This window comes from Pezoporus flaviventris, unplaced genomic scaffold (genome assembly GCF_033815535.1).
Source record: "Pezoporus flaviventris isolate CSIRO_AGI_PZ_B2104156 unplaced genomic scaffold, CSIRO_AGI_Pfla_v1 ptg000036l, whole genome shotgun sequence".
Classification (NCBI taxonomy): domain Eukaryota; kingdom Metazoa; phylum Chordata; class Aves; order Psittaciformes; family Psittacidae; genus Pezoporus; species Pezoporus flaviventris.
This window is the reverse complement of record NW_026892584.1, coordinates 34,160,214-34,173,466: the sequence shown is the minus strand read 5'-3', so window position 1 is coordinate 34,173,466 and position 13,253 is coordinate 34,160,214. Positions and strand designations below refer to the sequence as shown.

The 13,253-nt window shown below is 39.2% G+C and overlaps 1 protein-coding gene across 1 annotated transcript in view; it reads right to left on the bottom strand.

Annotated features, from left to right (window-relative positions):
* Positions 1-13,253, bottom strand: part of LOC133274717 (ras and Rab interactor 3-like) — a 159,482-nt gene that overhangs the window by 143,633 nt on the left and 2,596 nt on the right. The window contains exon 2 of the mRNA XM_061464254.1: positions 12,992-13,102. Within this exon, the coding sequence (XP_061320238.1) occupies positions 12,992-13,102 (111 nt within the window). The remainder of the gene's footprint in view (positions 1-12,991; positions 13,103-13,253) is intronic.

The following is a 13,253-nucleotide window of genomic DNA, read 5'->3' as shown; positions in this document are numbered from 1 at the left end:
ATCACAAGGGGCAGTCACTGCTTCAGCCAGCGCTAGAATTGGGGATTTTCTAGTCCCCATGCCACGCTGAAACACTGGATATGAGTCTCTTGCAGTAAGGCCAGTGTGTAAGGATAATATGCTGCCCTGTATGTTTCACGTCAATGCACAGAACTACTGAACACAAACTTCAGCTACTACATCAAAATAGTCATTAAAAGAAATGACATATTGTAACTTACAAAAAGGCAAGATATTGTTGCAAAACTTCCAAACACAATGAACAAGAAACTCTCTCCACTTCATAGTGACTGAACTTAGTTTTATATTCAAAACAGATGATAATCTTTAATAACAACAATCAATGTCAGTTTTGGATTATGTCTGTAGACAGTCCAGAACCATGAGATATCACTCCATGCTACAGCTTGAGCACAATTAAATGTCACACGGCTAAGTGCCTTAGCACACACAGGCACACCATCAGTGTCGTCTACCACGGCCATTTTCCACCCTCCTCTTTAGATACAGGAGGTCCTCATCTCTCTCATAAGTTATCAGATGTGCTGCCTCTTACAGCTGAAAACCCTCTGGAAAAAGACAAGAGTTGGTCCAGAGACCATAGCTGGGCGCCTGTCAAAAACATGGCAGAAGTGTATCTCTCCTCCTCATATCCTCACAGCGGAGGACACAGAGAGTCCAGTCTGGAGTCAGCAATGTGGTAGGACAGAAATACCTGGAATCAGTTACCAGATGGAAGGGAAGAATTCTAGTAGTTAAGATGATAATTCCATTCATTAAGCAGCCTATAGTACATGCATCACTATTCCCATCCCATTGGCAATCTCCTCCCAAAAGAATAGTAATGCTAGTTGCATTTGTTATAGTATTCAATCCTGCAGGGGCTAGACTGTGGGAGAAAACATCAAATTTTGAAAGATTCTGAAATAATTTCATGCATTCCACCAAAACTGACCAATTTCAAAAGCTACTGATCTTATAGAAACACAGTACTTTTAAAGACCCTGAAGTGCTGGTATGATCCCAGCAACTTTCAGTTTTTTAGTGTAATGTCTCTTAAGTGCGCAAACTGGTCTTGCACCTACTTGTATGGGTACAAACTGGTGAAACAGTTAAGAGAATTTCACAAGTACTTATTTAGCAGAGACTTATTTACTCTTTAGCCAGTCTGCTTTTTTTTTTCATTTAAAGCAAATTTGAGACCAGAGTGCAAAATGGATATTGTAGTTGTTTCATAGAGTTACAAGTACTCTTTTCTGCATAAGCAATTTGTGTTAGTTTTGCTACCTCCAGGACTACATGAAGACTAATACTATTTCTACTGTCAAAAGCCCATAGCTGATTAGAAAAATCAAACTGAGTTGAGCGATACCAGACTCTGTGCTATGCATAAGACAACACTGAATCAAGTTGACTAACTTCCCTTTACCAGTCTGTTGTCTTGCAGAGAAAGCAGCCCAGCTCCAACCTTTAATTACCTAAGTAGTCCTTACTAAACTTAGTTGCCCTGAATATCCACAGATTAAAGCAGTTCTGGAGATGATCCCAGACAGCCTTTCCAATTAAGAACTCTCCCATCAGGTGCTGTTCCTAATAAATCCCGAACAATCAAATAACTACAGTAAACCCATGCAGAATTAAAAAACATAATTGAGTTACTTCAAATCTCAAGTACTTATTCTGCACTCAAAAGTCAGTTATGGCCCAGACAAAGCCTCCCCTCACCATCTTGTACCCCAGTCAAACTAAAAAAAAAACCCAAATATTCAAAAACCTCTGAGGCACAAGCACAGGACTGCTCACACAAAATACCTCTGAACTTACTTTCTTCCTTTCTCAGACTGCAAGCAACAAGAGTTGCTCATTTTATCCCTGGTATGGCAAAGGAGTGTTGGTGTTTTATACAGTGGTCCCAAAACCCATTCCCTGGTGGTAGAACCATCACAACAGCACAGGCCAGCAATTTTCCTAGTGACAATTTTTCAATTTCTCTGTGAATAGCAGCTGGCCATAAATTGGCCTGGCAGGTACCTCCTCACCCCCTTGTGGAGCAATTGAAAAGATCTGTATGTTCTAAGATTCCTCCATCAGTCCTCCTCCCTCTATGCAGAGGAGAAGAAATGACTGCTGTTTAATGTATAATTCAGCTGCCTCGTGTAACTGGCTGGGAAGTGGTAACCACTTCACTTCCTAGAGGCAAGCTGGTTACTTCCCTTGACAACCTTTACGTATCACTGTAAATCAAAAGCATTCAGCACACTGAAGCAGTTCTGGGCATATCCCTGCCCCATTTATACTAGTAACTAGTCTTGGTGCCCCTTGTTAGGCTTTGTAAAAACATACAGGAGGGGGGAAAATTATCTTTATTGTTACTTCTCTCATAAAAAAAAAAAAAAGCGCAAAAAGAGAGTCAAGTCAAGATCAGGAAGGAGAGCAGAGAGGTGATGATGGTAGCGGCAACAGTTCCAGCCTCTATAAACTTAGTAAGGCTGCAATTTATGATTAAGGGCAGGAAAAATGCAGTTTAGCTACTGACTCTTTCTTCAGGCTGTGGGCAAGTTTCTTTGCCTTCTTCAGTAGTCTTTTTGTCCATTTCCAGTAGGCACTTTCAGGGATTGCCACTGCAACTCGCAAAAAGGACAGACAACACTACAGCTCTGCAGGGACCCTCCTCCCTCCACCCTCAGTTAGCCTCTATGCATGACTGAAACAGGACTAATTAATATGCTAGCTTTGACTTCTTCTGTCTAGCCAATCCTGGATGGATGATCTCCTGAGAGCACCATGATACTCATAGTTCACAAAGAGAGTCAAAAAAGATTACAATATTCCTGATGGTTTCTTTCACATACGAATCTGCAAGGGGTGACATAAACACAACAAGAAAAGGCAAATGGACACTAGAAACTCATCTCAAAATTTTGGAGCAGGTAAAGCAAGCAGACAAAGTCAAGCAGCAAGAGGGAAGAGGAAGGCTTGTGAAAAGGCTAAAGAAGGTAAAAAAAGCTTTACAATTTTAGACAACAGTAGCCAAAGATCCTGTGGAGGGTTTTAAAGAAGAGTGAAATAATCAGGCAAAGAATGCAACCTTTACAAAGGCATGAAAAGTATTTAAAGAGAAGATTCTCACCAAGGAGCTAAACCAGAAACAGCATCTCACCATCCAGCAGTCAATCTGTATGGGAGAAAGAACCTCAGCTACTGTAAACTGCCATGGCTGGAGACAAAGTGGAATTAAGGCAGTGTACACCAGTGCAGATATGCTTGCAGAAGCCCTGAAGAATAAATGCCTCTCTCTTCAAAAGTCTGTCTTTTGGGCTAGGAATTCACAAAATTCAAAGCACATGCTGATTCACAGTCAGCGGGAAGGCGGCGGGGAGGGGGAGAGGCGAGGATGGCAGAGTATAAATAATCTATTTTCTTCATTTCAGTCTCTTTAAGCTTCTAAACATAAATTTCATCCATTTTAACTTTACCATTCCCAAAGTTTAAATGTTTCCCACCATCTGTGAATATTTATATCTTGCTATTCAAAGGTTTAAATACCCCTGTGCGATAGATTCAGTCATATTACCCTCAGCCCACTGAACAAGTGAGTACATCATATGCAGGAGAAAAATAATTCATCAGGTTCTGGCAATCTATGAGGATATGGAAACCAAGCAGGCGGAGTCTAAATTATCTTCCTGCTCGCAGGAAGACACATTTGCCAGTGTTCCTCACTACAGGTAGAGAATGTCACTCTCAAGATCGTTAAAGCAGTACCTGTCATTAACAGTAAACTGTTAATTCCATGTTCAAAATAGGAAACAAGCGAATGAGCACATACATATGTGGCCTGTGTTCTACCTGAGATGTCTGCTCTGCTACACTTCAGCCTATCAGTAGAGTTCCAGCAGGAATAGATTTGACTCAGTTTCTAAAGCTATTACATTTTCTACTATAGTATCTTTAACACCTGTTAACTTTAAAGACTAAAGGAAACCATTACTCTTTACTGCCTGAAGGTCTTGTCTTCCTGTAGAACAGGAGTGATGCAGTTTAACTGTCAGCAAGTTCATGGAGTGTTTTTCCACCTGCTAGGTGGATAACCACATCTATACTGCAAAATGTCATTGGCATTAATGAGCACATAATAGATATGTATAATAAAAACCTGTAACTTCTGAAAAAATAATTCAATTATGAGGGTTCTTACCAGAAATATTAGCAGAACAAAGTTTAAAAATAATTCACTGTAATGAAATTGCACATGGTACTTCAGAGTATTTTTAAATCAGCCATTCTGACCCTCTAACACTGAGATTCAGAGACAGGGTTGAGGCTCAGGAGAGTCTGGTTTTGGTGAAGCTTTCTAAATTACTTTATATTTAGATGGTGCCATTAGTACAAGCTCTGAAAATGTTCTTTGTTGATACCCAAACCATTAAAAAACAAACAAAAAACAAAACAAACAAACAAAAAGAACAAAAAACAAAAAAACACTAAACCACACAAAAACCCCCACAAACCCTAAAAAATAAATTAAAAATTCGATATAAATTGTCAATGCTTCCAATGTTATGTGCCAAAGACAAGGCTACAATGTAGCCCCTTTTTAACTTAAGCCTTTTTTAGAGATTCCCATTGCTTTTCATTCTAGATTATTTGCAACTAAAACCAAACTTCTCACTGCATATTGATTTTTCATACTTTTTATCACTTTCTCTACTACTTCCCAGGGCCTGCCTCCTTACCCTGCTATTCCTAGGATTCCCCCGTGGTTCATTATCCAAATTCAGCCTTCCTTTACCCATATCTTTATGTCACTTTCACCTCTCCTTCAACTCCATGCTCCATGACTAAACAATCTAAGTGTTTCCACCACCCAATTCCAAACCCAAGTTTTCTCTATCCTTCTTGCAGCTTCTGGTGGCCATTTTCTAGCTCCAGGTGCTTCTCACAATCTACTTCCCTGCAGCCCAGTTACATGCTTGTCCATTTTTGCCCAAATACTCCACATTGGTGGTCCAAGTTACAGACTGACAAGATACCGGCAGCACAGAGACAAAGTAATGAATGCAGTGTTTTAACATCTTCAGAACAATCCAGTACCTCATAAAGACTCTGTCCTAGGCTGACCTTAAAAGTATGTATTATTGCTCACAGAATGATTTACAATACCTTTTCAACCCACTTCCTACAACAGTAAAGTGAGGTGTGGTAACAATTGTTCATGATACAAAGCAAGACAGCAGCATTTTCTGTCTCAACTGCAGCACATGGTAACACATCACAGACAATAAAGTAGAAACCAAGGAGTGAAAATGAAATTGCCATGGATAAGGATGGCAGTTTCATTTTATATCAACAGCACAATTTTCTGAGTGGAAAATGGAGCAGCTTTCCACACAAAAAGGTCTATCTGCATGGTCATACTAGCGAATAACAGATCTAAACACACACATCCCACATTAAAGGCAAGACAGTCAGCAATACCACCAAGACCTGCATGCCCAAGTCTCATTAACTTTGATTTTGAAATCTTTGATTCGGGATTTCAGGTATGTCCAAAGTAAAATGTAATTCATTGAGTTTCCATACCAGATCACAGCAAAACTCAGGTTGAATGGAGACTCAGAAAGTCATATTAGTATAAACTTCTGGTCAAACACTGCCTTTGCAGGAGCCTAGGTCAAGACTCAAGTATCTGGATTTGATTCTTTGAACTGGCGGTGTTTAGCCTGGAGAAGAGGAGGCTGAGGGGAGACCTTATCACTCTCTACAACTACCTGAATGGAGGTTGTAGTGAGGTGGTGGGGTTGGTCACTTCTCCCAAGTAACAAGTAATAGGACAAGAAGAAATGGCCTCAAGTTGTGCCAGGGGAGGTTTAGACTGGATATTAGGAAAAATTTCTTCACAGAGACAGCGATTGGGCATTGGAACAGGCTGCCCAGGGAAGTGGTGGAATCACGATCCCCGGAAATGCTCAAAAACTGAGCAGATCAGGCTCTCAGCAATATGGTTTAGTGGTGTTCTTGGCAGACCTGGATAATGGTTGGAGTTGATGATTTTGAATGTCTTTTCCAGCCTGGTTGATTCTATGACTCTACCACATACTTCCCTTTTGACCTCAGATCACTAATTCACACAGCTGCTGTCTCCCTGACTTCTCTGCAGTCACAGAAAAAGAAATGTTGTACTGTTAGTAAATTAACATTTGAGAAATGCTTAGGTAATATGGTTTGAAATATAGGCAATCAGGCAACTAAATACTGGAGCTGGGCTAATATGGGAAACTAGCACTCCAGGGCATTCAACCTGAGTGTTTTGCTTCATTCAGAGAAAGTAACTGCCTTTTTCCACAGATGTTAAATTCAGTTCTGAGACTGCTACATTTCAGAAATTCTGGTTATTGTTTCAAGCCTGCTTCTTGGTTTCACAGCAAAGACTTGGCTCACAAAAGTCCTTATCCGCTGTGTGCTTCAAGTGGACCAAAACAGACTGTAAATAAATTTGAGTCATATGAAATACAGATTATATCAAACAACATTTTGTTACATTTAAAATTATACAGGAATATATTAAACAGGATTTTTGTTTCCTTTGCCCTTTTGACTATATCTCTAAATCACATTTTAGTCAGGCACTTGTTTACTGTGTGTTACTTCCTGCAAACTTGGTACCCAGACCTGAGGAAATGGATAAATTACCCTGGAGTTCATTTTCTCTTCTCAGTTCTCCATGGGATGACACTGGCATGATGAGCCTAAGCCGAGAGAGACGTTTGTCTCATTTCTTTCTACTATTTTAGATGCCAGCATTCATATGGTGCTAGAAAGCGAACAACTCAGAGAGAAGAAGGTTAGTTATTTTTTAAATCCTAGCTTCAGACAAAGCACATTTCCTAAAGGGGTTATTAAAAAAAAAAAAAAACAAACAACAAAAACCAAACACCACAACAAAAAATTGGAGAGAAAAAAAAAAAACAACAAACAAAAAAAAGCCCACATTTCCCAGTTATCCTCAATGACATCTATCTGCCAACTCTTTTAATACCCACATCAATAAGCCAGGCAAAGAGTGCCAGAAGTTCAAGCTAAATCTAGGTGAAAATTCTGTTTAGGAGACCTTGGGAGGCACACAACTAACTCTTGCCATTGAAAGTCTGCCATTTGCCCTCAACTAGTCCACTAGAAGTGATTTCAAAGTGTCACACATCTGTCTCCCCCTGGAAACAGAAACCATCCAAGTGAGATCACAATCAATAAAGTTTACCATTCAGCAGCATCTACAGATAAGAGCAAGTCCAGAGACACCAGTGCTGGGGGGACACACAGACAGGGATACAAGACACACATTGTTTTGGAACAACCACCCAAAACAGATAAAACCCCACAAGCATATGACAAGTGGCTGTGGAAATAAGGTACATGCTAGTTGGTTAATAAGTCTTTCCATTAAATAAATACATGCATCTGTGCATACACAAAAACATGTCCTCTCACTGGACACTGCACCTACATATTAAAACAATTGGAAAATTTTTTCTTAAACCTTTCCTTTTTTTCATTTCCTTTTAGGCCAACAGAAGAATAGGATATTTAAGGCTGGCAAATACCCTAGTCTTTGAGGGAATGAGAAATTGGAGTAAAGAAATATTTTAAATCAAAATGTACACACTATCAATAAGTAAATCATACTGCAACAGTTGCACATTTTATGTGCATCGCATCAAGGCAAAGAGTAAATCTAACTAGAAGTCTAGTGAGGAGTATTTGAAAATAATACACTTCTTTTCTGTATTACCTCAATAAGACCATGGCCTTTCTGTGCTAGCTGCTGTACAAGTGCATAGAAAGAGAACCTGCAGGTCACATTGCGCTCACAAATTTAGACTGTTCCTAAAATAAAGGGTAAAAGTAACATTATTAATACCACCTTCTTAAAAGTGGGGATCTAGAGCATTTATCCTTGCTACAAAATTGAAGTTTGATCTCATAAGCTCACTGTTTAGAAGAAATACATAGGATCACACTGTTTAAAGAGGATTTACATCAGCACAAAATGACATTACACCAGCAACAGAAATATTTTTAAATTAACATTTATTACACAAAGTTTATGATCTTATACACTGAGGTGTCTGTAAGGATTAAGGAAAAAAAAAAGGATATGTCAATGCAACATGCTGAGAAAGAAGCATTTAACTAAGCACTGCATTTGTTCAATAACACTGATGGAAATCAATGCTTCCTACAGTATAGGATTCCTATAGTTCTTGTACAAACATACAAGAAATAGCTTTTTCTATCCTTTTGGAAAATTACTTTGAAGAGTTAGTCCTGATTTCCTTAGTCAGCGAGAACACCATCGATTTCTGTAGGAAAAGTAACAGGCTTTTGTACTCTCCATGGTAGGTTAACAAAACTGTCCAAGGCTTTTGCAGTTTCTCTACAATGCATCACATCCCACATTGAGTCCCCAAGGTTATAACTAACAGTTTAAAAGATACACAAATTTAATGATTTCTGATCCTGACTCAGAACTCAGTTATACACATGCTGCTGGGAAACACACTTTATTTCACCATAGAGGACTGAAATTTTTTTTCTCTCACTGCAAAACAAAGTGTTGCTACAATGTACCTTTTAATTCTAAAGGGAAAAGGCAGCATGGCTCAGAAAGAAATGCTAACCACTGCCCTTTTCCCAACCCACAACAGATCCTTACCCACCAATAACAATGGACAAAGTACACTTGAACCAAATTTAAAGCTATTTAAAAATCAATGTAGCTTATCAACTATCCACGGTTGACAAACCACTGGACAGAAAACTCCACCAACTCCTTCAGTCTCAAGGCAGGTCAATGACTAGTGTCAGAGGATTACCAGAAATATATTCCAACACACTTCTAATTCACAGCAAGTAGTTTAAATATTCTCTGCACTGCATATAGGGATTACTTCACAATATTCGCAACAGAAAGGATTCCAGATCAGTTGCTTTAACAGCCTAACACAACCCAGAATCACATGGTTAGGAACATCACACCACCCAGTCACCCTAGCTTGTAATTGCTCTGGAAATGTTAGTCAGGAGGATATGGAGTCATGGGAACATTCTGAAACAAGAGGCAAGCCATTGGAGCAGAGAAGCTATAAATCAGACTTGCTGGGCAGATGGCACTGCAAGCTAGTGAGCTGGTGGCAGATGGAACTGAGAGCTTGAATAAGGCAAAAAAGTTGGTTGCAAACTAATGAGATATGTTAGCTAGAGACAGCTACTCTTCCTTTCTGACTGCTCTGCTTTAAGTGAGGGTCAGATCAACCTCTCCGCCACAGAATTTAACCCAGGAAAAGTATCAGACCCACAAAGAAAAGGTAGTCTGGTTTTCCTCAGAGGAACATCCACAGCAGCCATCCAGAGAAATACTCAATACAAAAGAAGCAGATGATTCACAATTCATAAATCCCAGGGTGTCATGAAATTTTTGAAGTCCAGAGCCTACTACATACAACCTGCAAGTCCTCCAGCCTGGCTCTGTAACAATATAAAGGCGTATCTTTTCATGGCAGAGGAGCTTCCAACAAAGGGGAAGTTTCAAGCCAGGAAGGATCTTTAACAGAAAAATGCTACATAACATGTTAACTCAGTGAGGATTTTGTCTCAGTCCAGGCTAGAACTGAGGCTGACTTGATGCTCACAAATGTTCCACCACCTCCTTCCTGCAGCTGACCTACAGTTCCTTTGCTGCTGTTATGAGATAGATAGAAACTGTAATTCCTTAGGACTGCAGAATAGTTGATACAAAAAAAAACATGTAGCACCTTTTAAGATATGCATGAATATCATTCACTCTAACCTCCAAGTGTAGAAAGCCTTTTTCCCCCTAGCTTTTTAGATATACACACACACATACATATACACACACACTCATATATATTCCTTTCCTTTGTCAGAGCCTCAGGGTTCTTTTTTAAAGAGGCATTGCCAAGTGTTCAAAGCTTTTTCTGTTCTGATACAATGGCCCCAGAAGCATTAATAATGTTTCCAGAAGAACACAATACAAAATGATCTATTCTGTAAATGAGAATCTCGGACAGTATAGGCTACATGAGCTTCTAATACACAGAGCTTCCACAAGCTTTTAATATTACTTCTAGAAGCCTATGGAATCTTTTTCCCCAAAATATATGACCAACGCTAAGCCTTTCTTGCAAGGTCATGAACTGCAAGGTTCTCATGGTTTTGCAAACTTCTGTAGCTGCAGTTCCTGACAACTGGGAATATTTTTTTATTTGCATGCAAGTAGGAAAAAGGAGGTGAAGTGGTAAATTAACTTTGGTGAAAGCCTTTGGGAAAAGGGAAGTAAAGCTGCAGACTTGTGTAGGAAGCTAATAAAGAATGAGCACAGCAATAGCACTGCAATGACAGAAAGGATTAATAGGCTCTCAGTAAGAACTTGCATTTCCCAAGGTACTCGGAAGTTCTTGTATCCTAAACATACATAGGAAAACATCCACATAACATAAGAAAACTGCTATATACTATATACACACCCATGCATTTGCAGGGCCCCTAGTGCTTAAGGAAGATACTGAATTACATAGGTAAGAATTAATACATCTGAAAGGCACCTACAGAGACCACTGTATTCATACAACATCTATACATATTAACTATCTGTTCTGAAGATGTAAAAGAAAGCCCAGAAATAATCCAGCCATTTAAAGTGTTTGACAGCACATTCCTGAGGTTTTCAGTACATTGGGATAAGCACATGATTGAAAGCTTTCCAGCTGGAAATCCACACTCACCAATTTTCTATGCTATCTTTATCAAGTCTCTTGACCTTTTCTGGGACTACTTTCTCCAGATGCAGTCATGGGGTTACACAAGCCATATTCCCATAGAGATGAACTATGCTACTTGCTTCTTTTTGATAGTTTTTAGGTCATTACAGGGTAAATCTCAACCTCTCACTACCAGATAATTGGTTTGGGAAGCAAACTGACCCTCACCCCCCAAAAACCCCAAATCTACAGAAATTTTTATGAGCAGTAACAATCATAGCTTCTCACAGACCCATTTTTGTCCAATAAACATCAATTTCAGACATTTCAGATGCTCCCTTTAGTTGCAGCTATCTTACATCTAGCCAATCTTGTGGCATCTAAGTCACTCCTTCAGCTGCACAAGATACACATCGATAAGCTGTACATAACTGTAGAATAACAGGAAGTTACTAAAAAAATGCTACAGTTGCATCCTGTGGCATATTTGATTTATAAAATCGTGTTCTAACAGAAGAAACACCCTTAAAAACAAAGGTTAATTCCAGCACCGTGAACGAGCATCATTAATTCAACGTAAATCTCGTATTTTTCTTAAGACCTCAGCATCCTGAGGCATATTTGGGCTACTCATGTCCACTGCTCGTGGTTACAGACAAAACTGCACAACAACCTGAATTTCAGAACACATATGAAAATGATCCAACTGGATTTATTTCACTGTTCTTCAATTATTCTTACAATTCTGTAGAATAGAGGGAGGTGAGCTATTTGTTCTAAACATCTGGAGAAGTTAGCACTGCTCCTGGTATTCCAGTTTACACATAAGCATATCTTTTCCCTTGGCAGTTTTATCAAATAATTGCTATAAAGTTCTCGTTCATCCTAAATGGAAATACCTATCAAGAACTTTGACAGGCATATTTCTGATGAAGCTTCTACAATTCTGTGGCCTTTGTTGGCGTGTGCTGCAAAGTATGTGTTCAGAATGATCACAATGACACATCCAATCATATTTTCTCCATGTATGTGGAGAAAAATGGAAGAGGAGTGGGAAAGAATAGTGTTTTCTGACTATTAATCAGGAATAGTTATATGTTTCCAAAATGCCATTTTTGTCTTCTTTCTTGTCTGTGAACAACTCCAACAGACAAATCAAGAGCATCATAAGGTTACAGATGCAGACGAGAGCAAGCTAACCCACAAAGTTCTTAACAGAAGCACAGAGAAGCTCTTTGATGATGCAGTTAAAGCTTTTGGACCTACTTTGTGCAATCATGTTTCAGGCCTCCCCCAGAAACACTTAAGCACACTAGTGATCCTCAGTCTACACAACACATATCTGAGGGGGGCATACTGATCTAAACTCTTCTAGCGCCTGGGGCGGACAGTATCCCAGAATGCATGCTGTCATTGTTTGCAAGATGGCACAGACTCTGCTGTCATCAGAAGTCGATCAAAAAGTCACATTAAAAAAAAAATTATCTGAACTTTAAATTATTTGGCTAGTCCCACTGGCAAAACGTCTCATCTCCCACACACCGTAAACCACAGAGAGGCATGAAGAGAGAGGAAATACACACTGGAAAGACAGATGGGAAGATGAAAGCATTATGGGCTAACACTGATATTAAAATGCGTCATCTATCCCTGGCCTCAATCAATTACTATTGCCTGGCCAGGATAGATATCCTGAAGTAAAATGATTTCCAATGTTTACATATTACTTACCTCATCATTCCCCCTCCATACAATATAAATTTCTACTCTCAATACATAGTTTATCATTAAAATAGCAAAATACGCTTAAATGTATAATGGTAATGAACACAAATTCCTGTGCTCAGATGGTATCTCAAATACTGCATGTTCAGCTATGCAGTTTCAAGAAGAGTACACCTCTCATTACCTGTGCAATATAAACAGCAATAAACATCTTTCTTGCAAAAGAAACAAAATTAGAAAAATCAAATTGGCAGCACAAGTCTCACTGACCCCAAAACATTCTTGTATCCATACATTAATTTTTACCTTTGATAAAGTCATGGCATTATATAGCACAATAAATCTTAGTTCTACACAGAACAGTCCTGTCTTTTTTTAAATTCTCTACTTTCATGTTTACCCTAACAGATCTCCGCAGCTGAGTCATGGCAGCACTACACAATACATTTCAAGAGCTTCTATGACATCGCAAAGTCTTCCTGTCTTACCAGGTTCTGTACAGTTCTTTTCTTCTTGTGTCCCATTAGGAGATGCCATCAACCTTCTATTCCTCCATATTTCTGACAAAACACGTCTGTCTGCAGTAGTTGATTCTCGACCTACATTAAACAGAAGGAGGTTATGCACACCATCACTAATTTTTTCCTGGACTATATGCTCCCACTAGCAAGGGCAGAGCATCCATATGTTAGTGCAGCAACATCAAAGTGCAACCGGGGCAAATGCTAACACATGTACGCAAGGTGCTCC